The following is a 27,004-nucleotide window of genomic DNA, read 5'->3' on the forward strand; positions in this document are numbered from 1 at the left end:
CATTCATTAAATAGTCTTATAGTATTTATTATTACCATTTAAAATTAGTTTTTTCTCTCAAATTGAGCCATTAATAGAATCTCTGAAGTCCAGAAAAAGGTTTGTAATGGTAAAAGTTATCTTATTATTACCAGTCAATTACACAGGTTTCGTATTAGATATGTGTTTATAAATTCTGGCTGGGCACAGTGGCTTATTCCTGTAATCCCAGCACTTTGAGAGGCCGAGGTGGGAGGATTGCTTGATTCCAGGAGTTTGAGGCCAGCCTTGTAAAATAGTAAGACATCACGTCTACACAATATCAAAGAATAAGCCAAGTGTGGCAGCATGTGCCTGTAGTCCCAGCTATGTGGGAGGCTGAGGAAGAAAAATCACTTGAGCCCTGGAGGTCAAGGCTGCAGTGATCCGTGATCATGCCACTGCACTCCAGCTCGGACAACAGAGTAAGACCCTGACTCAAAAAATAAATATGAGCATAGTAATCCCAGCACTTTAGGCAAAGACTGGCAGAGTGCTTAAGCCCAGGAGTTCAAGACTAGCTTGGGCAACATGACAAAACCTCATCTCTACAAAAAAATTAAAAAATATTAACTGGGTGTGGTAGTGCGTGCCTATAGTTCCCAGCTACTCAGGATGCTGAGGTGGAGGGATCACCTGAGTGCAGGAGGTGGAGGTTGCTGTGAGCCTTGATCATCATGATCATGCTGCTGTACTCCAGCCTGGATGACAGAATGAGACCTCGACTCAAAAATAAGTAAATAAATTCTGAATTAAAATTTTAAATGGTCTTTGGTAAGATAATAGATTAAAAATTTGGAAAATTTTATCTAATAACAAATTATAAAGCGGTTGGTTTAATTTTACTCTAAGTGATTTTCTCTTTAGAGTTTGACCAGATGTTTCCAATTTGGCCTCAGAGTTTGTTTTTGTTTTTTTTTAAATGCAGTTTGTTTTTCCTAGGGTCTAGGATTATATTATTACTTAGTCACTTAATTTGTTTCCTGCCTTTTTAAAATTGAGAAATCCTTATATTTGCTCAAAAAAAAAAAAAAAATTTGAGAAATCCTATGACTGAAATCTTAAACATTCTTTTAGTTAAAGAAAGGTGGTTTCGAGCTCTTTCTGGGCTTCTTCCGTTGCTGTGAGTTTTCCTGTCTTCTGAATAAATTCCTGCTTACTTGCCAAAAGAAAAAAAAGATTTTTTTTTTTGAGTAGCTTATTAACATTTAATAAATATTTAGGAATAAAGTATACTTTTGTGTCTTGATTTTGCAGCAAATGACATCCTTATTTCTCAGTACACAATGGGACAGAAAGATGCCATAAGAACAGTTTTAAAGCAAAAGTAAGTTCTATTCACAGAAAATAGTTATACCACTTATTGTGTCTAAAATAAGTTTCATTTATACTTTGGATATATTAAAAAATTTCCACTATGTGGAATATGTATTTTATGATGATATGTATGAAAGCATTTCTCATGGTGTAGACCCATATAAAGTACTCAGTAGTTGTTAGCAATTATTATTATAGAAGTATTGTAGTACATTAACTCATGTAACACACACTCTTATGAAACAGATTTCATTAGCATCCCAATTTTATAGAATCCCCATTTTATAGATGAGAAATCCAAGGCATTGAGAGATTGATTTTTCCAAGGTTATTTAGCAAGTTGTTACTTGGCTGGAATCCAATCCCAGGCAGGCTGCCTTTAGAGCCAGCTCTCTTAACCACTTCATTCTACTACTTGTAGCATTGGTCAAGTAGTTCCTCTTATAATACTTATTATTTACCTTCAAAGGACATTTAGACTTTTTCTGGTCAAAATCTGAGAGAGAGAGACGAGCTTAGCAACTTGATGGAGTGAAGAGAGACTATGGTTTACTTCACCTAAATTCCCCCTCCCAACTTTACCTTAAATACCAATGACATACAAAATCAACCCTGATAACAGCACATGATAATCGTGAAATAAAATTACACCCACAGGAAAAAAAAAAAAAAGCAGCCAGAAAAGATTACATCCACTAGTCTGAAAGCAATATTTATTATCTTTATCATCAGTGGGGATAGTCTGAGATCACATTCTTAGGCTAAATGTGTTCTCCTGAAACCACAGCCATGAGGAATACCCCTTAGAAAATAGTATAAATTTTCATTTACTTTTGAATTCTTGTTTTAGTCAAAAGAAATTTTTATATTACATCTATAAATGGAAAATCAGTGTTTTTATATACAATTAAAGTAAATGTACAACTATTAAAATAAATTTATTCTTTTCCCATCTACAGTTATCCATGGTAGGTATACATATTATGCTCTGGGAAGCACTGAATGACAAAAAATAAACATTACCCCTAAATCACAAAAGTATGATCTGAGCCAACCAGAGTTTCACAGCTGGATCTTTGGTCCCCTTAGGGTATTTCTTTTTGCATTTGTTCAGCCTACAATTCCTACTGTGTAATATAGTGGTTAGGAGAGGCAGTTGGATGGTAAATTATATCCTAGGATTTGCAGATATGTAAGAAAAATAAAAAGTGTATGAGGGGTGGTGTAGTTTTTGATATTTGAACTGAAAATGGCAGATTACATCTGACTCAGTTGGATAGAAAGTGATTATTACCACTTCCATCCAGCTGAATGCCCGTAGATGAAGTGGCTACTTGCAGCCACAATAGGGACTTTATCAGCTTGACTTCCAGTCATAGCTCTCTGAACTGAAATCTCTCAGCTCTGAGAGGGAGAAGTTGTTAATAAAGTGAAAAGTGAGAGGTAATTGTGGACACTACCTTTTAATCTGTTGACAGATCTCTCACCGTTAAGGATAAATGAACAGAATTTAAAAAACGACTATGAAGGGCCTATGAGAAGGTAATTGCAATGTAGAGAATAATAACTGAATAAGAAATATTTGATGACCAGAAGTAGATGGTAGTATAAGCTCTGGGAATTATGAAAGTTTTCAGTGAGGGTGTTAGAGTAAGAAGAAAGATGGCATAGGGCTGGATTTGAGAAAACCAACCATTTAGGGTATATACCAAGCAAGCAAGCTAACTTCTAAACACTATTCAGAAAGTTTGGACAGAGATGGGGGGAATATGGTGTTAACAAGGCCAACAAGAATTAGGTTCCAAGTGTGCTGTGCTACTCGGAGGTAGACTGGAACCTATACTGAATGAACAAGGATTATTAGTGGCCTTGGTGAGACAGCTACAGCACAGTATTGGGATATTTGGAAGATTTAGGAATGAAAATATTTTTTTCCAAAAAAGACTAGAAAGCAGTAATTGCTTCTTTTTTTTTTGAAGTCAGGGTTTTACTCTGTCCCCTGGCTGGAGTGCAATGGCACCATCATGGCTCACTGCAACCTTGACCTCCTGGGCTCAAGTGATACATCCACCGAAGCCTCCTGAGTAGCTGGAGCTACCACACCTGACACACCATCACACCTGGTTAATTTTTTGTAGAGATGAGGTCTTGCTATGTTGCTTAGGCTGGTCTTGAACTCCTAGGCTTAAGCAATCTTCCTGCCTTGGTTAATTGCTTTTTAACTGGAGGATTATATTCATTTTTCCAATACGTATATTTTGTAGCTCTTTACATTTGCTGTACTGAACTTTGATTAATTTAACAATTGGAAAAAATAAAATTTAAAATTCTTAAAGAAGTTTATGTCTAGCCTTATAATGTTTTTTCTTTTGTTGGTCAAAGTTAAGCCACTTCCGGGCTTCAGACAGGAACTCTAAAAGATAAGGAATATCTGAAATATATTTTCTTAGTATGCCACTCAATTGGTTAACCATATATTGAGTGCCTACTATGTACCTAACCCTATGTTAGTTGCTGTTTGGTATGAAGACAGTCTCCCCCTCTTCCTGGGTTGCTTACAGCTTACTGGGGAGAAAATATGTTCATATTTGGAGGAGTGAATGACAAATTGCACTCAATATATAATTAAATTGTTCTATATAGACATTTAGACCTTGAGATTACTGATCATCAAGCCTCAATTATGTGATATAGGCAGTAAATACAAAAGGATTTAGTAAGGGAGAAAGCAAGACGTTTTATAAGGATAGGCTTATTGGAAAAGCTAACACTTGAGCTGTATTTTTTTTTTTTGAATGCCCAGGCTGGAGTACAGTGATGCAGTGATAGTTCACTGTAACCTCAAACTTCTGGTCTCAAGCAGTTCTCCCACCTCAGTCTCCCAAGTAGCTGGGACTACAAGTGTGCACCACCATGCCCAGTTAATTTAAAAAAAAATTTTTTTTTTAGAGACCACTATGTTGCCCAGGCTGGTCTTGAACTCCTGGCTTCAAGCGATTTTTCCACCTGTGCCTCCCATAGTGCTGGCATTACAGGTGTGAGCCACTGTACCCTGCCAATATTGTATCTTAAAGAAGGAGAAAGATATATTTAGTGAGTGGGTGGAAGTGAGGAAAAGCACGGAAGCATGGAGTCAGCTGTTTGCATGTTACGGTATGTGTAGTCAGTGAGGAAAGCTTTGTGACTCTGGAGAGGTTGTTTTGTCAAGTAACAGAAGGTATGTAGGAAGGTGGGGCAGGGCAGGAGTATAGAGTGTGTGGAAAGACAAATAGGAAATTATCCTATTCAATTGTTTATAAGGAACAGGTTTAGATAACTGAATGGTCGAGACATGTGTGGGAGGTTTTTGAACAAGTAAAACTGGAAAGAATGAAATAATTGCTGAGAGGGGATGAAGTTTTAAGGTAGAGAGGGAGAAGTGCTAATCTGAGAAAACTGGTGTGATGGGAAAATCCCTGGGAATTGGGCCATAATGCTGCCACTTACTAGGTCTGTGACAGTGATCAAGTAAATCCCATTACCTCCATGAACCTCAATTTCTTCTTATGTGAAATTAGGATAGATGGAGTATGAGGTTCCCTTTGATCTATAATTCTATGACACTCTTTATGCAATTGTGATGAAATAGTTGACAAAACTTGATGACTCAATTGGGTATGAGAAAGTAAGCAGATATGAGAGGGTAAGCAGTTAGAGAAGTCAAGGTGACTTCAAAATTTTGAGACTGAGTGAAAACTGATGCTTTTAGTAGCAATGGGGAAATATCAAAGAGAAGTAAGTTTAAGAGTTCTGGGCTGCCTTTAAAAATTAAGAGGGCAAGTCCAGCAGCTGGAGATGGGATCTATTTATGTAAATTTTTCTTAACCTTTAAAAAATTTTTTTTTATAAAACAGGATTTATTGAGAGGACAGAAAAGCTCCCACAGTGGGAGGGGACCCGAAGAGGTTGCCCTTACTTAACCCTTTCTACAGAGTCTTCAGTTTTGTCAGTGGTTCCTTTCATTGTTTTCTTTGAGGTCAAATATAGAGCCTGTCTTCTTTTTTTTCTTTTTTAAGTATTTAGTTAGATGTCTTATTGCTAATAGTAATGTATCTACTTGCTGTGCTCATTTTTAAATCTAGGCTTCTTAATAGTGTGCTTTGTGCTCATTTTAATAAATGGGGTGACATTTATTAATTAAATCTAAATGAACTAGAATTCAGAACATTCCTTTTAGTAGTAGTAGTTGGAGTCTCACTCTGTCACCCAGCCTGGACTACGGTGGCACGCTCACAGCCACCGCAGTCTCCACCTGCTGGGCTCACATGATCCTTCCGCTTCAGCCTTTCAAGTAGCTGGAATTACAGGCATGCACCACCACACCCGGCTAATTTTTTGATGTATTGTAGAGACGAGGTCTCGCCAAGTTACCCAGGCTGGTCGTGAAGCCCTGGACTTAGGCAATCCTCTTGCCTCCACCTCCCAAAGTTCTGGGATTACAAGCGTGAGCCACCATGTCTGGCCCTTTTAGCAATTTTAACTCCTCTTGGGGACATTAGCTAAGTGAAATAAGCAAAGCACAGAAAGACAAATATCATGTAATCTCATTTATATGTGGAATCTGAAGAAGTCACACTCATAGAAGCAGAGAGTAAAATGGTGACTGCCAGCGGTTGGGGGTGGGAAGGAATGAGGAGATGTAGGTCAAAGGGAGAAATTTCAGTTGGGGTGAATACAGTCTGGAGATCTATATATAGAATTGTGACTATGGTTAATAATAATGAATTGTATATTTGAAAATTACTGAGAGTGTAGATCTTCAAAGTCTTCCTCACACTAAAATGTAACTATGTGAGGTGATGGGTATGTTAATTAACTTGATTGTAATTATTTCATTATTATCCATATATCAAAGCATCATGCTTACACAATAAATATATACAACTTTTGTCAATTATACCTCAATAAAGCTGGAGAAAAAAATAGTAGTCACGATGTGTACATCAATAATGTTATAATTTTTATACAAAGTATTTGGAGAATAACTTCTCATTGACTTAAAAACAACAGCTCATCCAAAGGTAGTGAGTCATTGCAATTGATTGTTCACTGTCAGTTGCTGATTGAATTCCTTGTTCTACTCTTCTACCCCTTCTCACTACTGCATTCTACTAGTCTTAAAATAAAAAATAAAAATAACAACAATCCCTCTTGAGTTGTCTGCCTTTGGGAGTAAATCTTGGTACTTGAGTTTTTAGAGCTTTTTTTTTTTGCATGTTTTAAATTTGTACTTCTTGATAATGTATCTTTCTAATTGTGCCATGCCTTTTTCATGTATGTAAGTCTCATTTTCCTAAATAATATCACTGTCTTCAAGGAACTGTCTTCTTATTTCTTTAGCCCTTAGTGGCCTGAGCCTTAATAAACTTTGTTAACCAAATGGCTTTGGTTGATAGGTGATTTAGTTTAAAAATATCAAAACCACTTTCAGCAGGTTACCACTTGTAGGTATTTCTTGAAATGGTTCAATGTAGCTTACTGAATTTTTTTTTTTTTTAATTTATAGAGCTCAAAGCATGCCTGTGTTTAAGGAAGTAAAGGTACATCTTTTAGAAGATGCAGTCACAGAAAAGGATGTTGTTACTCAGGAGACTAAAACCTCACCCAGTGGAATTGATTCAGCCACAACTGTGGCTGCAGCAACTGCTGCTGCCATTGCTACAGCAGCTCCACTAATAAAAGTATGTTTTCTTCCCCGGATACTCATAACTACTTTGTGAAATATAGAAATATTTATTAAGAACTGATTCTATAAATGGTTGTGTCCAACTGTAGACTAGGAACATTTTACTTGCTCTTAATTTGTAAGAATTTTCCTGTTTGTGTTGGTGTATTATTTCACAAGAGTTGTAAAAATTTCCCTAATACTGTGCTAGTACTAGTGAATCCAGAACTTCTTCAATTTTCATACTGAAAGTTCCACATCCTGGAAAACATCTTGGTCCTGGGCAACTTGATTGATAGGTCATCCTTATTTGAGCTAGAGGTCATCTATGCCTAGGCTGTTACTTTGTAAATGGGGAAACAGAGAAACTGGTCAGAGTAGGCACAAGATTCTAGAAGTAATTGATGGCAGAGCCAAAACTAGAGGCTCAAAACTCAAGTCTTCTGTCCTACCTAAGCCTTACATTAACATATTATCAAAAACTATTTTACTTTTCCATTTTCTTTTAAATTTCCATTTAAATATGTTGTTTCTGTCATTATACAATTCTGACAAATTTGATATAATTTTTTTTTTTGAGAGGAAACGCTTACCTAAGGCTAGCTTCTCCTATCTTTTGTTTCTGTGACTCTAAAAATAAAGACTTTAATAAGTCATCAGATATTTAGTGGGTAAAAGCTCAAGTTTGATCATTTCTTTTTTTGAGTTGGAGTCTTATTCTATCGCCCAGGCTGGAGTGCAGTGGCACGCTCATGGCCATCCCAGTATCGACCTGCTGGGCTCCAGCGATTTTTCAGCCTCAGCCTTCCAAGTAGCTGGAACTACAGGCACCCACTACCATACCCAGCTAATTTTCGATTTATTGTAGAGACGAGATCTCACCATGTTGCCCAGACTAGTCTCAAACCTGCGGGCTCAGGCAATCCTCTCGCCTCGGCCTCCCTAAGTGCTGGGATTACAGGCTTGAGCCGCTGTGCCTGGCCTGATCATTTCTTAATACTAATTGTTTTAAATAACCTTTCTAGAAATTGAACATGATTTTGGTATCTTTCTATAATATGAAATATTTGGATAATTTTATTGTTTCAGGTACAGAGTGATTTGGAAGCAAAAGTGAATTCTGTTACAGAATTACTTAATAAATTACAAGAGACTGATAAACACTTGCAACGTGTTACAGAGCAGCAAACAAACATTCGGAATAAACAAGAGAAACTACATTGTCATGATCATGAAAAACAAATGAATGTATTTATGGAACAGCACATTAGGCATCTTGAAAAATTACAGCAGCAACAAATAGATATTCAGGTATCTATAATAGAGCCAGTACACATTCCGTAATCTTTTATCACTTGGATCTCTCAACTAATATTCATTGTTAATTGCCATAGCTCATTAGTCTGTAACAATTTTAGTTCTTAAATCTTGGTTTGCTTGTTCATCGTTGTTCGCTTCTATACGGAGAAATCTGCATGTTCTAGCTCAAATGTCACTAGTTCTGTGAGACCGCTCTCTATGGTTGTTTTTCCATCTTTTGCATTATTTTTCTTCATACCATTTTTACAGTGCTTTTTGTCACAGTGAAATTATTTGTTTACATCAGTGTTCGTAGCCTTGGAATGTGCTTCAGAATGACTTGGAAAGCTTTATCAAAATACCCATGCTTGAGCTTCTCAGAAATTTTGAGCCAGCAGGTCTGAGGTGGTGCCTGGGAACCAGTAAAAACTCCCTGGGATGAGAACTACCCAGTGTACATATTAGCTTTTGCATTTAATCGTTAAAAGAACGAACATTTTTTTAGTGCTTGAGTATGAGGCACTGGTGTTTCATAAAAAGAGTTACCATCAAAAGGAGTTGATAGTATGCTTTCTTCTTTATTTTGGAATTTCCAAGTCCTGTAACACTACCCAGCACTCAGTATACTCTTTTTTTTTTTAATGAGTCAGTGACCAGAATTGTAGATGCATTGGTATTAATTTGCTTTTTTTTCTAATTAATGTACAATTTGAAACTTTTAAAAATTAAAATATAATATACAGAAGAATGTATGAAAATAAGTATATTATAGTTCAGTATATTATTAAAAAGTAGACACTAATATGCTGTGATTTTCATGATTTCTTAAGAGGGCTTGTGTTGAGTTTTTCATGTGATTGCAGATAATATTTTATTGCAATGACTGGAAATACAGGGTAAAGTTCTAGTAAACGCTGCATACATGACTAATGTTGAGTGTGCAGCAAATTATCTAGTGAGAGGTCAGGAATGAATCTATCGGAGTACTAGTTCCCACTCTATGCATAACTTTAATTCTTTGAGCCTCAATTTCTTTACCTAGAAAAAAATATTTTTTTGTTCAGACTAAATGAGACGACACATTTGAAAAGCAAATTTATTTCCTAAGGAGAGGATCCTACTCAGTTCTAAGTACCCATCTGCCATCTATCCATCCTTCCATAATTAAATCTATAATTTATTGACTTTCTCATTTTGGAAGAATGGAATCTTTGCTAATTTAGATGTCTTTTTTTTTTTTAGTTAGGTTCTTACTGTGTTGCCCAGGCTGAAGTGCAGTGGCATGCTCATGGCCACCTCAGCGTTGACCTGCTGGGCTCAGGCAATCCTTCCGCCTCAGCCTTCTAAGTAGCTGGAACTACAGGTGTGCGCTACCATGCCTGGCTAATTTTTTGATTTATTGTAGAGATGGGTCTTGCCAAGTTGCCTAGGCTGTTCTCGAACCCATGGTTTAAGGCAGTCCTCTCACCTTGGCCTCCCAAAATGCTGAGATTACAGGCTTGAGCCACCGCGCCTGGCCTTTTAGATGTCATAATTACAGAGAAAGTTAAAGTTTTCGTGACATACCAGGTATACTAGTTGTTCAATAAATGCTTAATGAAATGAAATTAGTTGAGTGTGTTCCATCTGTTTTATGTAGTGGTATTTCGACACACTTTGAGGGATTTTATAAAACTATAAATCTTTTCTAAAAAGAAAGTTTCATGTTAGGTCTCTTTTAAGATCTCTTTAGTTAAGATACTTGTGCATTCTAGATATTTTAATAGTGCTGAAAACTGTGTTGTGACTATAGTTCCCAATTATATAAATGCATATATTATTGCTGCTAGTAAGCATGGCTACTATTTATTCGAGTCCTTTAACTATCAATGATTCTCAAACCTTGTTTACGTCAAACAAAATCTTACCATGCAGGATATATACAGGGTGTGAGATATTTTGGTGGTAAATTCTCTGGTTGAAGTAGAGGTCTAGGGCTAGAGTCCTTCCTTCCTGGTGCTCCCTTTGCCTGCTGTAGTATCCCCTAAGCCATCTCTGAGGTAGAAAGGAAGACACTGAGATTTAGAATGGCTAAGGAAAATGATTAAGGTCACACAGCAGAGTCAGGGTTGATCAGGTCTTTGTGCTACTACTAAGTGGATAGTGACGATGTAATGTATATGTTTTCATTGTTTATTAAATGTAATAAATTATTTTTAAGCCCTCCACTCAATGTCTTTTATCAGTGGGAGGGTACCCAAAGGGGTTGTCCTATATAGTACAATATTTTTAACATGTGATTTGTTAGAACATAGTCATATTATAGTCATTAAAGATTCCTTAAAAGTATAAGGTACTTTATGTTTTGCAACAAATGAGTGAAAATAATAAAATAATTTATGTCTTCTAGACTCATTTTATTAGTGCTGCACTCAAGACTAGTAGTTTTCAGCCTGCTAGTATGCCCTCTTCCAGAGCAGTGGAAAAGTATTCTGTAAAAACAGAACATCCTAATCTTGGTAGCAGTAATCTATCTACATATAACACGTTTGCTTCCAAACAAGGTAAAAAATATATAGTTCTCCATGAATAAAAATGTCAGCTATGAATTTTCTTTGTGCTATGTAAGCTGAAAACTCATTTACTAAGTAGTAGGAGTCTTTGTTTTATAAAATTAGTTCTTTTTTTTAGGTCAAGCAACTTTTAGGTTAGTTTGGGATTTGCTCAACTTATGAATCATGTCCTAATTTGTGGTTTTAATAACTTCACAAATTGTCAGAATTTATAAATTTATAAAAATTACAAATTTTTATAAACTTACAATTTTATGAAAATTATAAATTTTTATAAACAGAAATTTAAGAAATTTTAGTTCTCTAGTGTCAAAATGCTTATAATTAGTTAATTTTTCAGTTCTCTGACAAACTGCCTATTACAATTTTTCTTGATTCTGTCTGTAGAGAAACCATCTGAGCACAATTATAAATGATTTCTAAATATTTTCAGAGTTAGTAATGCAAATCTGTTTATCTTGATAGAATTTTAAAATATTTTACTTATAATAACAAAGAAATATATAGCTTATTTGTTAAACCTTTAGAATTTAAAATAAATGAATGTGTTTCTAAACTATATTTGAACCAAAGAAAATAAAAGGACTATCCCTTTAATGATGTAGAGGTCTATATAGTGCAATGTTTCTTTGTTTTTGTTTTTTTGAGAAAGCAGGATTTATTGAGAGGACAGAAAAGCTCCAACAGTGAGAGGGTAACCAAAGGGGTTGTCCTATATAGTACAGTATTTTTAGCATTTGATTTGTTAGAACATAGTCGTATTATAGTCATTAAAGATTCCTTAAAAGTATAAGGTGCTTTATGTTTTGCAACAAATGAGTGATCCTTACAAGATAGTTGTGAAGTAGTATGAGTCAATTTTTAAGTTCTGAAGAGAGGATAATGAAGCACAGAAAGATTATGACACCTGCTCAAGGTTACCTGGCTTCCGGGGGAGAGTGTCAGTGTTGGAGCCAGAACTCAGATTACAGCATGACCCAGCCTTCTACAGAAGTAGACACTTTTTTCCCATACTGATTTCCAGAGAATTACTGGGTTGATGCATAAGTTTGTAGTATTTTTTGCTTACCTATGTGCAAATATTGCATGTTGGATGACTGGTTGATCGACGTGGATCTTCGTGGATTAAAGCATTTAAACTGTCTTCATCAATATCTTATGGTCTTTGTGAACGTGAAGAGTCACTCAGATCAAAGTGACCCTCTTTGAAATGACAAAACCATTTTCTTACTATGTTTTGCCTAATAGCATTTTCCCTGTACATGGCACAGATGTTTCAAGCTGCTTCCTCTGCCTTTAGTCCTCTGTTAAACTCAAACAGAAGAATATTTTGGAAGTGTTCGTTTTTTTCCACTTGACAGTCCATCTTCTTTAGCCCACAAATAGCTCTAACTTTCTTCAAATCTGCGAAACACAGGGTGTGTTCACAAGCACAACATTGTTATGACAAAGGACAAATGATAAACTCTCAACACCACAGTGTTGCCATGCCAAACACAAATGCTATGAGCTTACGCATCAGCCTAATCCTTGCTCGTAATTCTTGGTTTTTTTAAGACTTGAGTTTTCAAAAAATTTTTTCTTTTTTTTTTTCTTTTTTTCGAGTTGGAGTCTCACTCTATCCTCCAGGCTGGGATGCAGTGGCACACTCACGACCAGCCCAGCGTCAACCTGCTGGGCTCTGGTGATCCTTCCATCTCAGCCTTCCAAGTAGCTGGTAATAGCCGGAACAACAGGCGCGTGCTGCCACACACAGCTATTTTATTTTATTTTATTTTATTGTAGAGACAAGGTCTTGCCAAGTTGCCCGGGCTGGTCTTGAACCCTTGGACTCAGGCAATCCACTTGCCTTGGCCTCCCAAAGTGCTAGGATTACAGGCTGACCACTGAGCCTGGCCCAAGACTTGAGTTTTAAACGAAAGAGATGTCTGTTTTATTAATTGTATACTGAATTCTAATGTATAGTATACAATTAATAAATTTATACTGTATTAGTTACACTAACAATAACAGAAATAGAAGAAAAAAATGAGTAAATTTAAAATTCAACCAGTTATACTTTTTATTTTTCTTTACTTTTTTTGGGCATATGCAATTCTCTTTCTCTCTCTCTCTCTCTCTCTCTCTCTCTTTCTTTTATTTTTTTTTGAGTAGAGGTCTCACTCTGTTGCCCAGTCTGGGGTACAGTGGCATGATCACAACGATCATGGCTCATGGCAGCCTCTACCTCCTGGGCTCAGGTGATTCTAACACAGCATCCTGAGTAGCTGAGACTACAGGTGAGTGCCCCTGCACCTGGCTGATATTTTTTGTTTTTGTAGACATGAGATCTCACTATATTGTCCCAGCTAGTCTCGAACAACTGGGCTCAGGCAGTCTGCCCACCTTGGCCTCTCAAAGTGCTGGAATTACAGATGGGGGCGATCATGCCTGGACCCCATTTTCTCTCCCCCTCCCCCCCTTTTCTTTCTTTCTCTGAGTCGGAGTCTCACTTTTGCCCAGGCTGGAGTGCAATGGCACAATCACAGCTCATTGCAGCCCCAACCTTTTAGGCTCAGGAGATCCTTCTACCTCATGCTCCTGGCTAATTTTTTGATTGTTTTTTGTAGAAATGAGGTGTTGCTGTGTTGCCCAAGCTGGCCTCTAACTCCTGGACTCAAGTAATCTTTTGCCTCAGCCTCCTAAAATGTTGGAATTACAGGCATAAGCCACTGCACCCAGCCATATCTTTTTTTTTTTTTTTTCGAGTTGGAGTCTCACTCTGTCGCCCAGACTGGAGTGCAGTGGCCGCTCCCAGCCACCGCAGCCTCAACCTGATGTGCTCCAGCGATCCTTCCGCCTCAGCCTTCCAGGTAGCTGGAACTACAGGCGCGTGCTACCACCCCTGGCTAATTTTTGGTGTATTATAGAGATGAGGTCTCGCCAAGTTTCCCAGGCGGGCATTTTTCATATAGTTGTAATTGTGGCATAAATATAATTTTGTACCGCTTCTTTACTAGCGTATCAGAAGCATTTGCCATGGTTTTTTTGTAGTTATCTTCAGAATTTTAATTTGTAATGACTAAAGGATAGTCTGTTGTTGGACACCTAGGAAGTTTTTAGTTTTTGTCTTTGTAAGTTATACTGTAATGAACATCATCATATATTTAACATTTTCTTTTGTTTATGTTATTTCCTTTGGATAAGTTCCCAAGAGTAAGATACTAGGTCAAAGTATATTAAAATTTTGAGACTTCCTATACTTATTGCCAAATGGTTTATCAGTTTTTGAAGACATGAGGAGTGTCTGCTATGCCATTTTTATCACAGCTTCAATAGTACTAAATAATTACCATATTGATTCTTATTTACTATTTGTGAGTGTAAAATGTTTATAGTCTTCATTTCTTTTGATTTTTAGTGAGGATAAAGTTATTTCTATATACTTGTTGCTAATCTGTGTATCCTTTATCATTTTCATTTGTATTTCAAGTATAGGGAGGAGTAATAGCCACAATTAAAAGTTAAAGTAATTATTTTTAAATTTTCTGTTAAAGCACCTATAAGAGAGGTTGAAGATAAACAGAAATCTCCTTTGGAGACACCAGCACCTCGCAGGTTTGCTCCTATACCTGTTTCAAGGGGTGATGAACTGTTAAAGAGGGAAAATCCTATGGAAGAAAAAGAAAATATGGAAATGTCAGGTCGTAGAGGTAATAAAACACTTACAATTAGTACCCATTTTTTTCTAGACCTATCTCAATTAGGAAATTGTCGTGAGATTTTCTCACTCATGGCTTATAATTCTCTATGTACCTATTAGTAACTAAAATAGAATTTCTATTTTTATATTTTTCTTTAAATGTTGCTTACTGGACAAGTCAAGCTTCTTTAGATTCTTTGTAAAAGGAACTGGAGGTATACTTTTGTAGTTATTCTGACTATCTCTAACAGGTTATTACTTAAACCTTTAATGAACAAGTTTCAATATTAATGAATAAAAAATAGTGCTTTCCTTAAGGTAGGTCTGCGCATTTTTAGAGGATGTTTTCTTACATTGTTTTTAGATGTGAATTTCAATAATAAAACTCAGAGAAATTTAATATTTATCACCATGTTCAGTTGGAAAAAATGCTAATATAAGAATTTCTTAACCCTTTGCACTCAGGCATCTCATGAATCACCTGCCAGCAACTTAACCACAGTTTTTTATGAAGCAGCAAACAATGAATCACTTCATGTTAAATAGTATAGTCTTGGAACCAGTTATTTTATTGTAATTATATTTGGCTTATAATGGAATTTTGGACATTGAGGAACTTGTTTATGACAAAAAAATCAAAATTTTGTGTCTTATATTTTTCTAATGTGTAAATGTATCAGACAGTCACCAACATGCATTGCAGGTTCATCAATACATGTTGGGCAGTAGTAATTTGTTTGATATCTTCCACCTGATGTTTGTCTATTTGAGCACACAATGCAGTCTCGTTTTCTTCCTCCCACATTAATAATACGTAATTTGTTGTCCAGTCTGTACACCGCTGTGAAAGCATTTCACACATTCCCTTTCTGAGTAACATTAGCTGATTTTTAAAAAATGTATATCTCAGTATATATTTCATCTCTTTATTTGCTTTTTCATGCAGTTTGAATGGAAAACTTTCAGAAACATACATTTTTGAAAAATTTATGCTGGTATAAGTTTGTCGTGTATAATTACCAGCAATCTCTTTATGTCCTTTGAGAGGGGACATCTGAATGGTTTGCTAGATTTATGATGTCACCTCAGAGGGGGTATCTGGGTACAAAGGGTTAACAGAGAACACAACCTTTTATAAGTGATATGAAATAATAGCGTATTAAAGAGCCTTAAAATGTACCCTTGCTAGTAAAAGTAATAGAATCATCTAAGTGCATTCAAGTCTTGACTTAGGGATGTTTAAAGAGTTTTAAGGAATTTAGAAGATATTAAAATTTTTAATAAAGAAATTAATCTCACACACAAAACGTTAGTATATAGTCTCACTAAAAACAAGGCTAAAATAAAGATCTAATTAATTGTTGCTATGAAGATAGATGACGCTCTTCTTTACTAATACATAAATAGTCTATTTTGCTGGCCTTTGTGATGACAACACTTATACAAATTCCTTTTTTCTATGGTGGAAATAAATGTAGTCTTTTACCTATATAATTCCAACTTTTACCAGTATAGTTTTTATGAGGTATAAATATTTAGAGTTTTTTTCTTTAATTATGTTCAAGGGGTACAAGTGCATGTTTGTTACATGGACATATAGTTTACTGGTATAAGTATTTATTTGGGGAGTGTATTTACAACCTAGTGATTTACAGCCTACATTGTAAAGTAAATTGAGTTGATAATCATTATAGGAAGCTAATTTAGGACATAGTACAAATATATGTGAGATATTATATGAATTGGTATTTAGAAAATGATATTATATTTTTTATTATAGGAAATGTTAGACTGTTGGAACAAATTTTGGATAACAATGATTCTTTGACAAGAACAATGGAATCATCAGACAATTCCTCACTAACTAGGTCAAAAATAGGATGGAATCCTGAGAAAAGAAACAGGTAAAAACAAGAAATTGGAATGAGAACTAGATTGAAAAGAGCTTTTTCAGATTTCTCAGATTTCTTTAAGAATTTTAATAAATTATAGCACTGCTTTTAAAATTTATCTTAGATTTAGTAGCTAGTTTTTGATACTAATACATCTTTTCCTTTTTCAATAATATAGTTTGGAAATGAGTATCTCTTTTTTTAAAAATGTAGATTATTAATTTCTGATGAATGCAGATTATTTATTTTTGTTGAAATAATATCTGGAATTTGCTTAAAAAATGATGTAGGGTAGGGGAACTAGTTTGGGAGTATACATAAAATGAGGATAGCCATGAGCTGATGATTATTGTGATTAAATAATGGGTATATGGAGGTTCATTATAGTATTCTCTCCTTTTCTGTATGTTTGACATTTTACATAATAAAAAGTTTTTAAAAAGTCAAATAAATCTGGACCATGATCATTATATTTATCTTCAACACCATGAGAGCTATACTAATAAAAAACAAGAGTCACATTTTGAGTAATTTTATGTGGAGACATTGTACAATTTGAATCCATTTACATTTAATGTAATTACTAGTAAGGTAGGATTTATGTCTGCCATGTTGCTATATGTTATCTGTAGATCTTAGGTATTTTTATTTCACTTTTCCTGCATTAGTCCCTATTTTTCTATTAGATGTCTTCTAGTTGTACTATTTTAATTCCTTTATTGTGTCCTTTGCTATGTATTTTTTTTTTTTTGGGTTGGAGTCTCACTCTGTCGCCCAGACTGGAGTGCAGTGGCCACTCCCGGCCACCGCAGCCTCGACCTGCTGGGCTCCGGCAATCCTTCCGCCTCAGCCTTCCAAATAGCCGGAATTACAGGCATGCGCCACCACACCCAGCTGATTTTTTGATTTATTGTAGAGATGAGGTCTCGCTGCCCAGGCAGGTCTCGAACCCGCAGGCTCAGGCAGTCCACTCACCTCAGCCTCCCAAAGGCGCGGGATTACAGGCTGAGCCACCGAGCCCGGGTGCTATGTATTTTTTGAGTTATTTTCTTAATGGTTGCCCTAGGGATCACAATTGCTTATTAATTTTTAAAGTCTAGTTTAGATTAATGCTGTTTTGATTTCTGTAGTATTCAAATGTTGCTCCAATAAAGTTCAGTTTCTTTTTCCTTTCTTTTTACTATATTGTCATACAAATTTTATCTTTACACGTTATATGCCCATCTATATAGCTTTATAATTATTACTTCATGAAGCTGTTTTTTAAATCAGATAGAAGAAAAGAGATACAAACAAAAATACATGTACTGTCTTTTATAGTTACCTTTTATCTTTACCCTTTACTCATATGGATCCAAGTTAGAGTCTTTTATTCCACCTTGAAGGACTCCTTTTAGTATTTCTAGTAAGGTAGTTTTGGTAGCAGTGAATCTCTCAGTTTTTGCTTACCTGGGAATGTCTTAATTTATCCTTCTCCTCTTCTTCCTCCACTTTCTTTTTTTTTTTTTTGTTTAAAAAGCAATTTATTTTCTCATGGTTGTGGAGGCTGGAAGTCAAAGATCAAGGTGCTGGCAGGTGTTTCTTTTGAGGCCTATCTCTTTGGCTTGTGGATGGTCTTCCCCTTGATGTCTCTTCACATGGTCATCTTTCTGTGCATGTGCACCCCTGGTGTCCTCTTCTTCACCATTTAAAATTTATTATTTTTTTTTTAGAGACAGGGTCTTGCTCTGTCATCCAAGTTAGTAGTATGATCATGTATCCTCAAACTCCTGGCCTCAAGTGATTCTCCTGCCTCAGACTCCCAAATAGGTAGGACTGTAGGTACTTGCCATTGTACCTGGCAGATTTTTACTTTTTGTGGAGACAGGTTCTTGCTTTGTTGCCCAGGCTGGTCTCCTTCACATTTGAAGGATAGTTTTGCTAGATGTAGAAGTTTTGGTTGACATTCTTTTTCTTTCAGCACTTGGAATATGTCATCTCACTGCCTTCTTGGACTCTATGTTTTCTTAATTATTATTCTTTTTCTTTCATTTTGGAGATAGTGGTCTCAATGTGTTGCCCAGGCTGGTCTCTAACTCGTATCTCAAATGATTCTCCCACCTCAGCCTTCTGAAGTGCTGGGATTATAGGCTTGAGCTACCACACCTAGCCAAGTTTATGGTTTTTAATGAAAATTTCTATATTGGAATGTTTGATGGTGTCCCACAGGTCACTAATGCTCTGTTGATTTTTCTTTATTCCCTTTTCTTTCCATTTCTCAAACTGGATAATCTCAATTAACCTATCATCTGGTTCACTGATTCTTTCTTTTGCCAACTCAAATATGATGTTGAATCTCTGTTGTGAATTATACATTTCAGTTGTTATATTTTTCAACTCCAAAATTTCAATTTTTTGAAAATAATTTCTATCTCTTTATTGATCATTCTCTATTTGGAAAGACTTCATTCTTAAACTTTTCTTTAATTCTTTGAACTGATTTTCTTTAGTAATAATCTTTAGATTTAAACTGTAGATTTATAGTCTTTGCCTAGAAAGTCTGATATCTGGAATTCCTCCAGTTTCTATTGACTGCTTTTTCCTGTGTTTGGACTATACTTTACTGTTTCTCTGTGTGTCTCCTGATTTTTTGTTGAAAACTAGACATTTTAAAGGATACAGTGTAGCAATTCTGGAAATCAGTTTCTTCCCCCTTTTCAGATTTTGTTATTGTTGCTGGTTTAGAAACTTTCCTGAACTAATTCTGTAAAGTTTGTATTCTTTGTCATGTGCACCTACTGAAGTCTCTATTTTGTTAGCTTAGTCTTCTAATGAGTGGAAAGAGATTTCCTTAATTGCTTTGAGCTGGAAAGTCTCACTGTCTTTGCCAAAGGGCTGTGTGTGTGTGTGTGTGTGTGTGTGTGTGTGTGTGTGTGTGTGTGTGTGTGTGTCATGCCTCCAGTTAGATCTTTCCTGGGTATGCACATAGCCCTGCATATGCACATGACCTTTTAAATGTCCAGGAATATGTTAGAGCTTTTCAAAGCTCCACTGTGCACCTCTCATTCCCAAGACTTAAAAAATGTATTGATTACAGTCTTGTTTGCCTCAATAGCTATCACTACCTCTGGCAGCTGAGATGTTAAACAATTACCACTGTTTTTGAAAAATGCCCTGGGGATAGGGTTGCTTGCTGACCTAGTTCTGAGTCAGATCAAATACAGACAAATTCTGTGACTGAGACTTTTTGGAGAAGCTCTAAACCATTCTACTCCTTTTTTGAGGCTGTTGGTTTTCAAGCTACCAAAGAGTTGGGGAAAGGGTTCTGATAATAGGGCAATTTAAAAAAATTCCATAAAGCGTACTGTTCTTATTTGGAGTCAGCCTTTTAAAATAAATAAATAAATATTCCTTGGGTTGTTGCAAGCCTTTCTTTAATTTCCAGGGTTCTAAAAAAATGAATTTTGATAATTATTGCTAGTGTTCTCATTGCTTTTATGGAGAAGCTGATTTTCAGAGATTCTTACTCTACGAATCTGGAAGTGCTTCTGAATGTTGGCTTCTTAAAAGCGAAAGCTGAGCCGGGCTCGGTGGCTCAGCCTGTAATCCTGCGCCTTTGGGAGGCTGAGGTGAGTGGATTGCCTGAGCCCGTGGGTTCAAGACCCGCATGGGCAACTTGGCGAGACCTCATCTCTACAATAAATCAAAAATTAGCCAGGCATGGTAGCACGTGCCTGTAATTCCGGCTACTCAGAAGGCTGAGGCGGAAGGATCACTGGAGTCCAGCAGGTCGAGACTGCGGTGGCCGGGAGCAGCCACTACACTCCAGTCTGGGTGACAGAGTGAGACTCCAACTCAAAAAAAAAAAAGCAAAAGCTTTTTCTGTTTTTTTCTTGCTATGCCTAAATTGTTTTGGTGAGAATAATTTTATCTCTTGTGATTATCTGTGTTTCACATGTTTATCACAAAACTGGTTAATTTCATGGTACCATTTTTATAGGATACCATTAAATAATCTAAAAACGAAGACTATATCAAAGATTTGTGTAATCAAATGATTACTGTATTTATGACAATTTAGGAAATATTTTTCCTAATCTTCTGTAGCATTGAAAATCTACCTTCTCAAAGATTTCCTGCCTATGAAGAGCTAGGAGCAGCTAAAGTGACTATGCAGAAGTCTAATGATGTTCTTCATGATCTTGGCCAAAAGAAGAAAGAAACAAATGACACTGATCAGGTAAAGTGGGAATGATGTTAAAATTGGCGATTAGTAAGGGTGAAGATTATAAAGGAATGAAAAAGTTATGATGATAGAAATTAGGAGAAAGGATGAAGTTAAAACACTGAAAAAGACATGCCAGCCAGCTGGGTGTGGTGGCTCACACCTGTAATTCCAGCATTTAGGGAGGCTTAGGTGGGAGAATCTCTTGAGAGCAGGAGTTTGAGACCAACCTGGGCAACATAGCAGGGTCTGGCTACATAACCAAACACTGTGTCTACAAAAATGAAAAATAAATAAGCTGGGTAGGGTGGTGCGTGCCTTTAGCTTTAGCTACTTGAGAGGCTGAGGTGGATTACTTGAACCCAGTGAGCTGTGATTGCACCACTGCCCTCCCGCCTGGATGTCAGAGTAAGACCCTATCTCTTAAAAAAAAGGGGGGACATGTCAGCCAAGTCTGTTCTGCTTACAGAATTTTCCCAGAGCCCTCACCAGATGATTTCTATTTATTACTCCTTGGCCAGGACTGTGCCATATGGTTATCTCTGGCTTTCCAGCTGCTGTTGGAGAGGAAGGAAGGGGGGAAGAGACGTGTGAATGGCCCTCGTTGATCCAATCAATAATGTCTGCTGTACATACCTAGAACCAGCTTACTCTTTTTTTTTTTTGGAGTTGGAGTGTCACTCTGTTGCCCAGGCTGGAGTGCAGTAGCACACTCATGGCTACTGTAGCTGTGACCTGCTGGTCTCAGGTGATCCTTCGCCTCAGCCTTCCAAGTAGCTGGGACCACAAGTGTGTATCACCACTTCAGGCTAACTTTTAAAAAAATATTGTGAAGATGAGGTCTAACCAAGTTGCTCAGGCTGGTCTCAAACCCTTGGGCTCAGGCATTCCTCTTGCCTCCGCCTCCCAAAGTGCTGGGATTACAGGTGTGAACCACCACACCAGGCTGCCAACTTGCTCAAATAGATTTGAGCTTTCTTGAGCAGCTAGAGCTTTTGTTGGTCACTGAACAGTCCGGCACAGCTGTGAATCTTCCACCCCTGTTTTATTTAACACTCACATTAGTATTTCTAAATGGGAAAAAAAAACCCTTAATTGCCAAGCATTTGTTATTCTTCAGTTTGACAAATTGAGTTCTTAGAATATATTGATATAGTATATGGCTCCAACAAGAGTAATAACTCTTGTTTGGATTAAAACAATCAATGTGAATTTTACTTAATAATTTTTTTCTGCCTTTTTTTCTTTTAAGCCAAAAGAATCTCTGAATTTGTTGAGGCTTGCTGACCTTCCACAGAATTCTGTTAAGCTTCAAACAACCAGTGCAACAAGATCTGTACTGAAAGATGCTGAGAAGATTCTGAGAGGAGTACAAAACAATAAAAAAGTACTTGAAGAGAACCTGGAAGCTATTATTCGTGCAAAAGATGGGGCTGCCATGTATTCATTTATCAATGCTCTATCCACCAACAGGTAAGACAGGAGACTGGCATCCCATGGTCATTTATGAAGCTGCCACTACAACTTCTTAATTTTTTTCTGAGCACTTCATTTTGTTTAAAGTGTTTTAATATTTAGAAAAGGTTTTTTTAAAATGCCTTTGAAGATGTGGAACTTATTATAAAGTTGGAATTTAAATATATACATGGTGGTACTACTTTTTACTGATGGAAATTTTCCTTTTAATTATTTTTCTTTTTTGGTATGTGTCTGGGGTTCACATGTGCTTGTCAAACATTTGATTAGAACTAATACTATTGGTTTTTTCTTTTCAGATGAAGGCTATCGGGCTACATAGTTGGTTCAGAATTACATAAGTGTTAGATCTGATCCAGGTCCTGTTCTACTGTTGCTAATTAGTTGCTAATTTTAAAAAACTCCTTTTTCTCTTTCATAGAGAAATGTCTGAGAAGAATAGGATCAGAAAGACAGTAGATGAATGGATTAAAACTATTTCTGCAGAAATTCAGGTATGTCTTGGAAAAAACAGAAAATTATGTGAATTCTCAGGAAGATATTATTGATTCCAGTTTATAAGCATAACACTTATTCTCAGAATAAAAGCCTACTTATATAAAAGTTTTATTCTATAAAAGTCACTTATAATACTTTTTTTTTTTTTCTTTGTGTTGGGGTCTCTTGCTTTGCCACCCCAGCTGAAGTGCAGTGGCACCATCATGACTCAACACAGCCTCAATCTCCTGGGCTTAGATGATCCTTCTACCTCAGCCTCCTGAGTAGCCGGGACTACAGGCAGACACTATCATGCTTGACTAATTTTTTGATTTTTTTTTTTTTGTAGAGACAAGATCTCTTTATGTTGCCCAGGCTGGTCTTGAACTCCTGGGCTCAAGGAATCATCTTACCTTGGCCTCCCAAAGTGCTGGAATTACAGGCATGAGCCACCATGCCCAGCCAGACACTCTTTGTATTTACTTATTAATAGGTTAGTTTTATTTAACAAACACTTTATCTCATGAATTATGCTATGACTTTTATTTGGCAAATTGTTGGACAGTAATTAAAATAAGAGTAATTTGAAAGAAAATTTTGCAAAAGCGTTTAGAAAAAAATAGAATTATACTTGCAAAGATGTTTCAAGGCAGCAGATTTAGAAGCATTGTAAATGCTCACCAAAGTAAAAATACCAAAAATTATTTAAAGGGGAAAAAAACCCCACTAGATTTCCAAGGTTACTAAGTTCCAGGTGGAAAAACAGCTTCTTTCTCATATCCACAAAGGGCGTGGTACGTATTTAGACTGACATCAGCATTGCAAAAGTCTGGGAGTTATTTTTATTAGGACCAGTAATTTAAAGGAAATTCTTAAAGTTTTATTTGAAGGAACAGAACTAGACAGGATAGCCTGTTAGTTTATCTCGGAAGCAAAGTTTTTTTCCCCCTGACTCTAAGATGTGCTCATATGCTACTCATATTGGTAGTAAGGTAAAGTGTCTGTTCTGTTTCCACAGCAATAAACAAAAAAATGTATTTTTAAACTTGTTTAAGAACATGTCTCTAATGAAGTTATGAAGGAGTTATGCCAGCCACTATATGATCCATCAGAAACAAAATGTTCAACTAAGAGTTAGAAGATTTGGAGTCTAGTCTTGGCTCTGCAGCCAGCTGGCAATATATGTCACTGTTACTGTGAACTCCTTGTAAAACATGTTTGTTTAAACCTTCAGATACTTTCAATATTAAATATTTATCTCAGAGTTTTATTAAAAATTGGACTTCCTAAAACTTTTTTAAAATTTAATTTTAACCTGTCACTAAATTTATGTGGCTTAAACATCAAAAAGTATAAAAGCATTTGTAATGAAAAATTGCTCTCTTACCCCTGAACTCCTACTGTTTCCCATTCTTCCTGCTCCAAAAGATACTAGTCTTTTTTAGCTTTTAAAAAAATTCTTCCAGGTAATTTTTATTTTTATGGAAGCCAATTTTCTTTAGTTTTAAAGCATTTAAACTGCTAAACTATATTTCTGTAACAGCAAAAAAAATTCTAATACTTTCTGATGTGAGGACATTACTATTTGGATAGATTTTAAGTAATTTTAACTTTGGTTGTATTAAGGATGAACTGGCAAGAAAAGATTATGAACAAAAGAAATTTGACCAGAAATATCAAAGGACCAAGAAAGCTCAGAATTTGGGTAAAGATATTAAAACCAATACACAAGACAAAACCATAAACAAATCTGTAATTCCAAGAAAGCATCCTCAAAAGCAAATAGAGGAACATTTTAGAAATCCACCTATGAGAAGTATGCCTGCTTCAAGTTTACAGAAGGAGAGAAAAGAAGTAAGATCCTAATCTAGTTTTTTAGATAAATGTTGCATCATGATTGATCATTTCCTTTAAGATAGCATAATGAAGGGAATATGAAGATGTTTTTAAAATATGGAATATATAAATGTAAGCTGTCTTTACATTGTTGATATTTAGGGTTTTGGATTTATAATGTGAAAAACACTGCATGAAATGCATTCTGAGATCTCACACTTAGAAACATAGTATTATAGCTATAGCAGGTATATGATATCAAGAGATCATCTAGTTCCAAAACTAGATTTTGTAATTCATGGTACTCAAAATTGTGTTTCATCTTTGTATTTATGTGTATGATAATTTTCAGTTTAACAAATGTGTGTATAGTGCCTAGTGAGTTGAGCAGATCTGTAAAACATCTAATTCAATGCTTGGTACTTAGTAGATATTCATAAATACAACCTTTCTGTGACATTTAGATTACGGTTGAAGGTGGAGTTAGTAATGTATAAAGTAATTTAAAGGCTAAGGTTGATGTATTTCTTTTTTTTTTTTTAAAGTGTGATTTATTGAGAGGACAGAAAAGCTTCCAGAGCAAGAGGGAACCTGAGAGGGTTGCCCAGTTATTGTATTTTTATTAAACATGAATATAATAATTATGTAAAGTGTATTTTTTTCCTTTTCTTTGTTTTTTTTTTCCTTTTCTTTGTGTTGCCCAGACAAGTTTTGAACCCCTGGGCTAAAGCAATCCTCCGGCCTTGGCTTCTCAAAGTGTTGGGATTTACAGGCGTGAGCCACTGTGCCCAGCCTAAAATGTTTTTAAATATTACTTTTTTGGTGTTGAAAATACACTTAGTAATGTAAGAACTTTCATGTTTTTTAGGTGGATGATTTTTATGTTTTCATGCATTTAAAACTCATATTTGCAAACTCTATCCAGAATTTAAGGGTTGTTTAAAATAGAGGATTTTTTTTAGAGCTAGTCATTCTTATTATAGTACTTGTTAGCAAAAGGAGGGTTTGGAAAATGAGATAAGTGTTTGATTACTATTTTCATGGTGAGTTGAATAACTTTGTATACATAGGGGCTTTTGAAAACAAACCCAGTGATAAAAGATGAAGATTATATGTTACAAGTTTATGGAAAACCAGTTTATCAGGGCCATCGCAGCACTCTTAAAAAGGGACCATATCTCAGATTTAATTCTCCATCTCCTAAATCCATCAAACCACAGAGACCAAAAGTAATAGAACGAGTTAAAGGTAAGGAATCTCATTTTTAGTGTTTAACCTCATTTTTTAATATTATCTGTTTAATATGTAAAGTTTTTTGTTTGCTTTTTTATTTATTATTTATAAACACAAGTTCAGATTATATAATACTTGGGGATGGAAAAATAATACCTTCTAGGAGAGGTAGGACAAAATAGACCAGAACTTAAAGATCAAGGCACAATATAAGGATAAGTGGGAAGAAATGTAGGATTAGGTAGTATCTTCAGATAAAGCATTATACAGTTTTTCTTAGGGAGATGACAGATCTTGAACAATCTAAATTATAATCTAGGGAAAGTAGATATTTCCTTGAAGATCTTGGTCCATCATGTTCTTATTAACAGAAAGATGTGCTCTTTGCTGTTTATTATTTAAAAATTTTTGATGGGCACTTTGGCAATTTTGTTTGTTCTCAGAGAAAACGTCTTTGTTGCTTTTGTGCACAACTGAAAACATCTTATTTATCATTGTGTATTTTGATTCACATCTACCGTTTCACTGGTACTGCATATTTAAATATAACTCTTAGTTAAATATGGAGTCTGTTGATTTTGATTATATTTTGAAGTTCCTCAACTTCTCAGTTTCTTCAGCAGTCAGTAAACTACTTGACAATATGTGGTAACTAGTAGATACCAATCCATTTTCTTTTCTAGAAATTGGAGCTGTTGCAGTTGTTTTAGTTTCTTACCTTTCTAAAAGTTAGGTTGATTATATAGAGTGTCAAGTTACATAGAAATTTTACTGGTATTATTTCAGTGAAGCATATAGCTTACCCTAATAAATAATATTTATCCTGTTTCCTCTCATTTATTGGGTCTTTGATGTTAACTTATATTTGGGGTGTTGAAAGCCTTTGCAAAAGTAATCTGAGGTTTGCAACTACTTTCAGATCAAAAAATGACTTTCCACAATAACCTTTTTCATAGTAGAAGTGATCAAGAGCCTGTGGCCTCATGGTCATCCTAGGGCCTCGGTACTTGCTATGTTCTCTGTTTGGGGCACCCTTCCTTCAGACATGTGCGTAGCTCACTCTCTGGCTCTTTCCATCTCTGGTCTTAAGTGTTAACTCCTCAGAGGAATCTACCCCGACCATTCCATTCAAAGAATTATCTCCTGCCCTCTCTATCACCCTGCTCTGCCTTATTGTTCTTCATAGCACTTATTACTACCTGGTATTGTTTGTTTACTTTATTATTTATTTGTTTCTTTATCCTTACTTGACGATAAGCTCCATGAGTGCAGTTGGTTTATTCACTTTTATATTCCTTGTGTCTAGAATAACGC

The 27,004-nt window shown here is 35.8% G+C and overlaps 1 protein-coding gene across 1 annotated transcript in view; it reads left to right on the top strand.

Moving 5' to 3' along the window:
• The window catches only part of KIAA0586 (KIAA0586 ortholog), a 110,441-nt gene that overhangs the window by 4,363 nt on the left and 79,074 nt on the right, over positions 1–27,004 (top strand). Inside the window, exons 5-15 of the mRNA XM_008056687.2 lie at positions 1,276–1,345; positions 6,881–7,055; positions 8,129–8,350; positions 10,728–10,881; positions 14,427–14,582; positions 16,353–16,476; positions 20,575–20,683; positions 21,921–22,141; positions 22,566–22,638; positions 24,248–24,475; positions 25,528–25,705. Of these exons, the coding sequence (XP_008054878.1) occupies positions 1,276–1,345; positions 6,881–7,055; positions 8,129–8,350; positions 10,728–10,881; positions 14,427–14,582; positions 16,353–16,476; positions 20,575–20,683; positions 21,921–22,141; positions 22,566–22,638; positions 24,248–24,475; positions 25,528–25,705 (1,710 nt within the window). The remainder of the gene's footprint in view (positions 1–1,275; positions 1,346–6,880; positions 7,056–8,128; positions 8,351–10,727; positions 10,882–14,426; positions 14,583–16,352; positions 16,477–20,574; positions 20,684–21,920; positions 22,142–22,565; positions 22,639–24,247; positions 24,476–25,527; positions 25,706–27,004) is intronic.

This window comes from Carlito syrichta, unplaced genomic scaffold (assembly GCF_000164805.1).
Source record: "Carlito syrichta isolate Samal-C Ts95f unplaced genomic scaffold, Tarsius_syrichta-2.0.1 Scaffold302449, whole genome shotgun sequence".
NCBI lineage: Eukaryota > Metazoa > Chordata > Mammalia > Primates > Tarsiidae > Carlito > Carlito syrichta.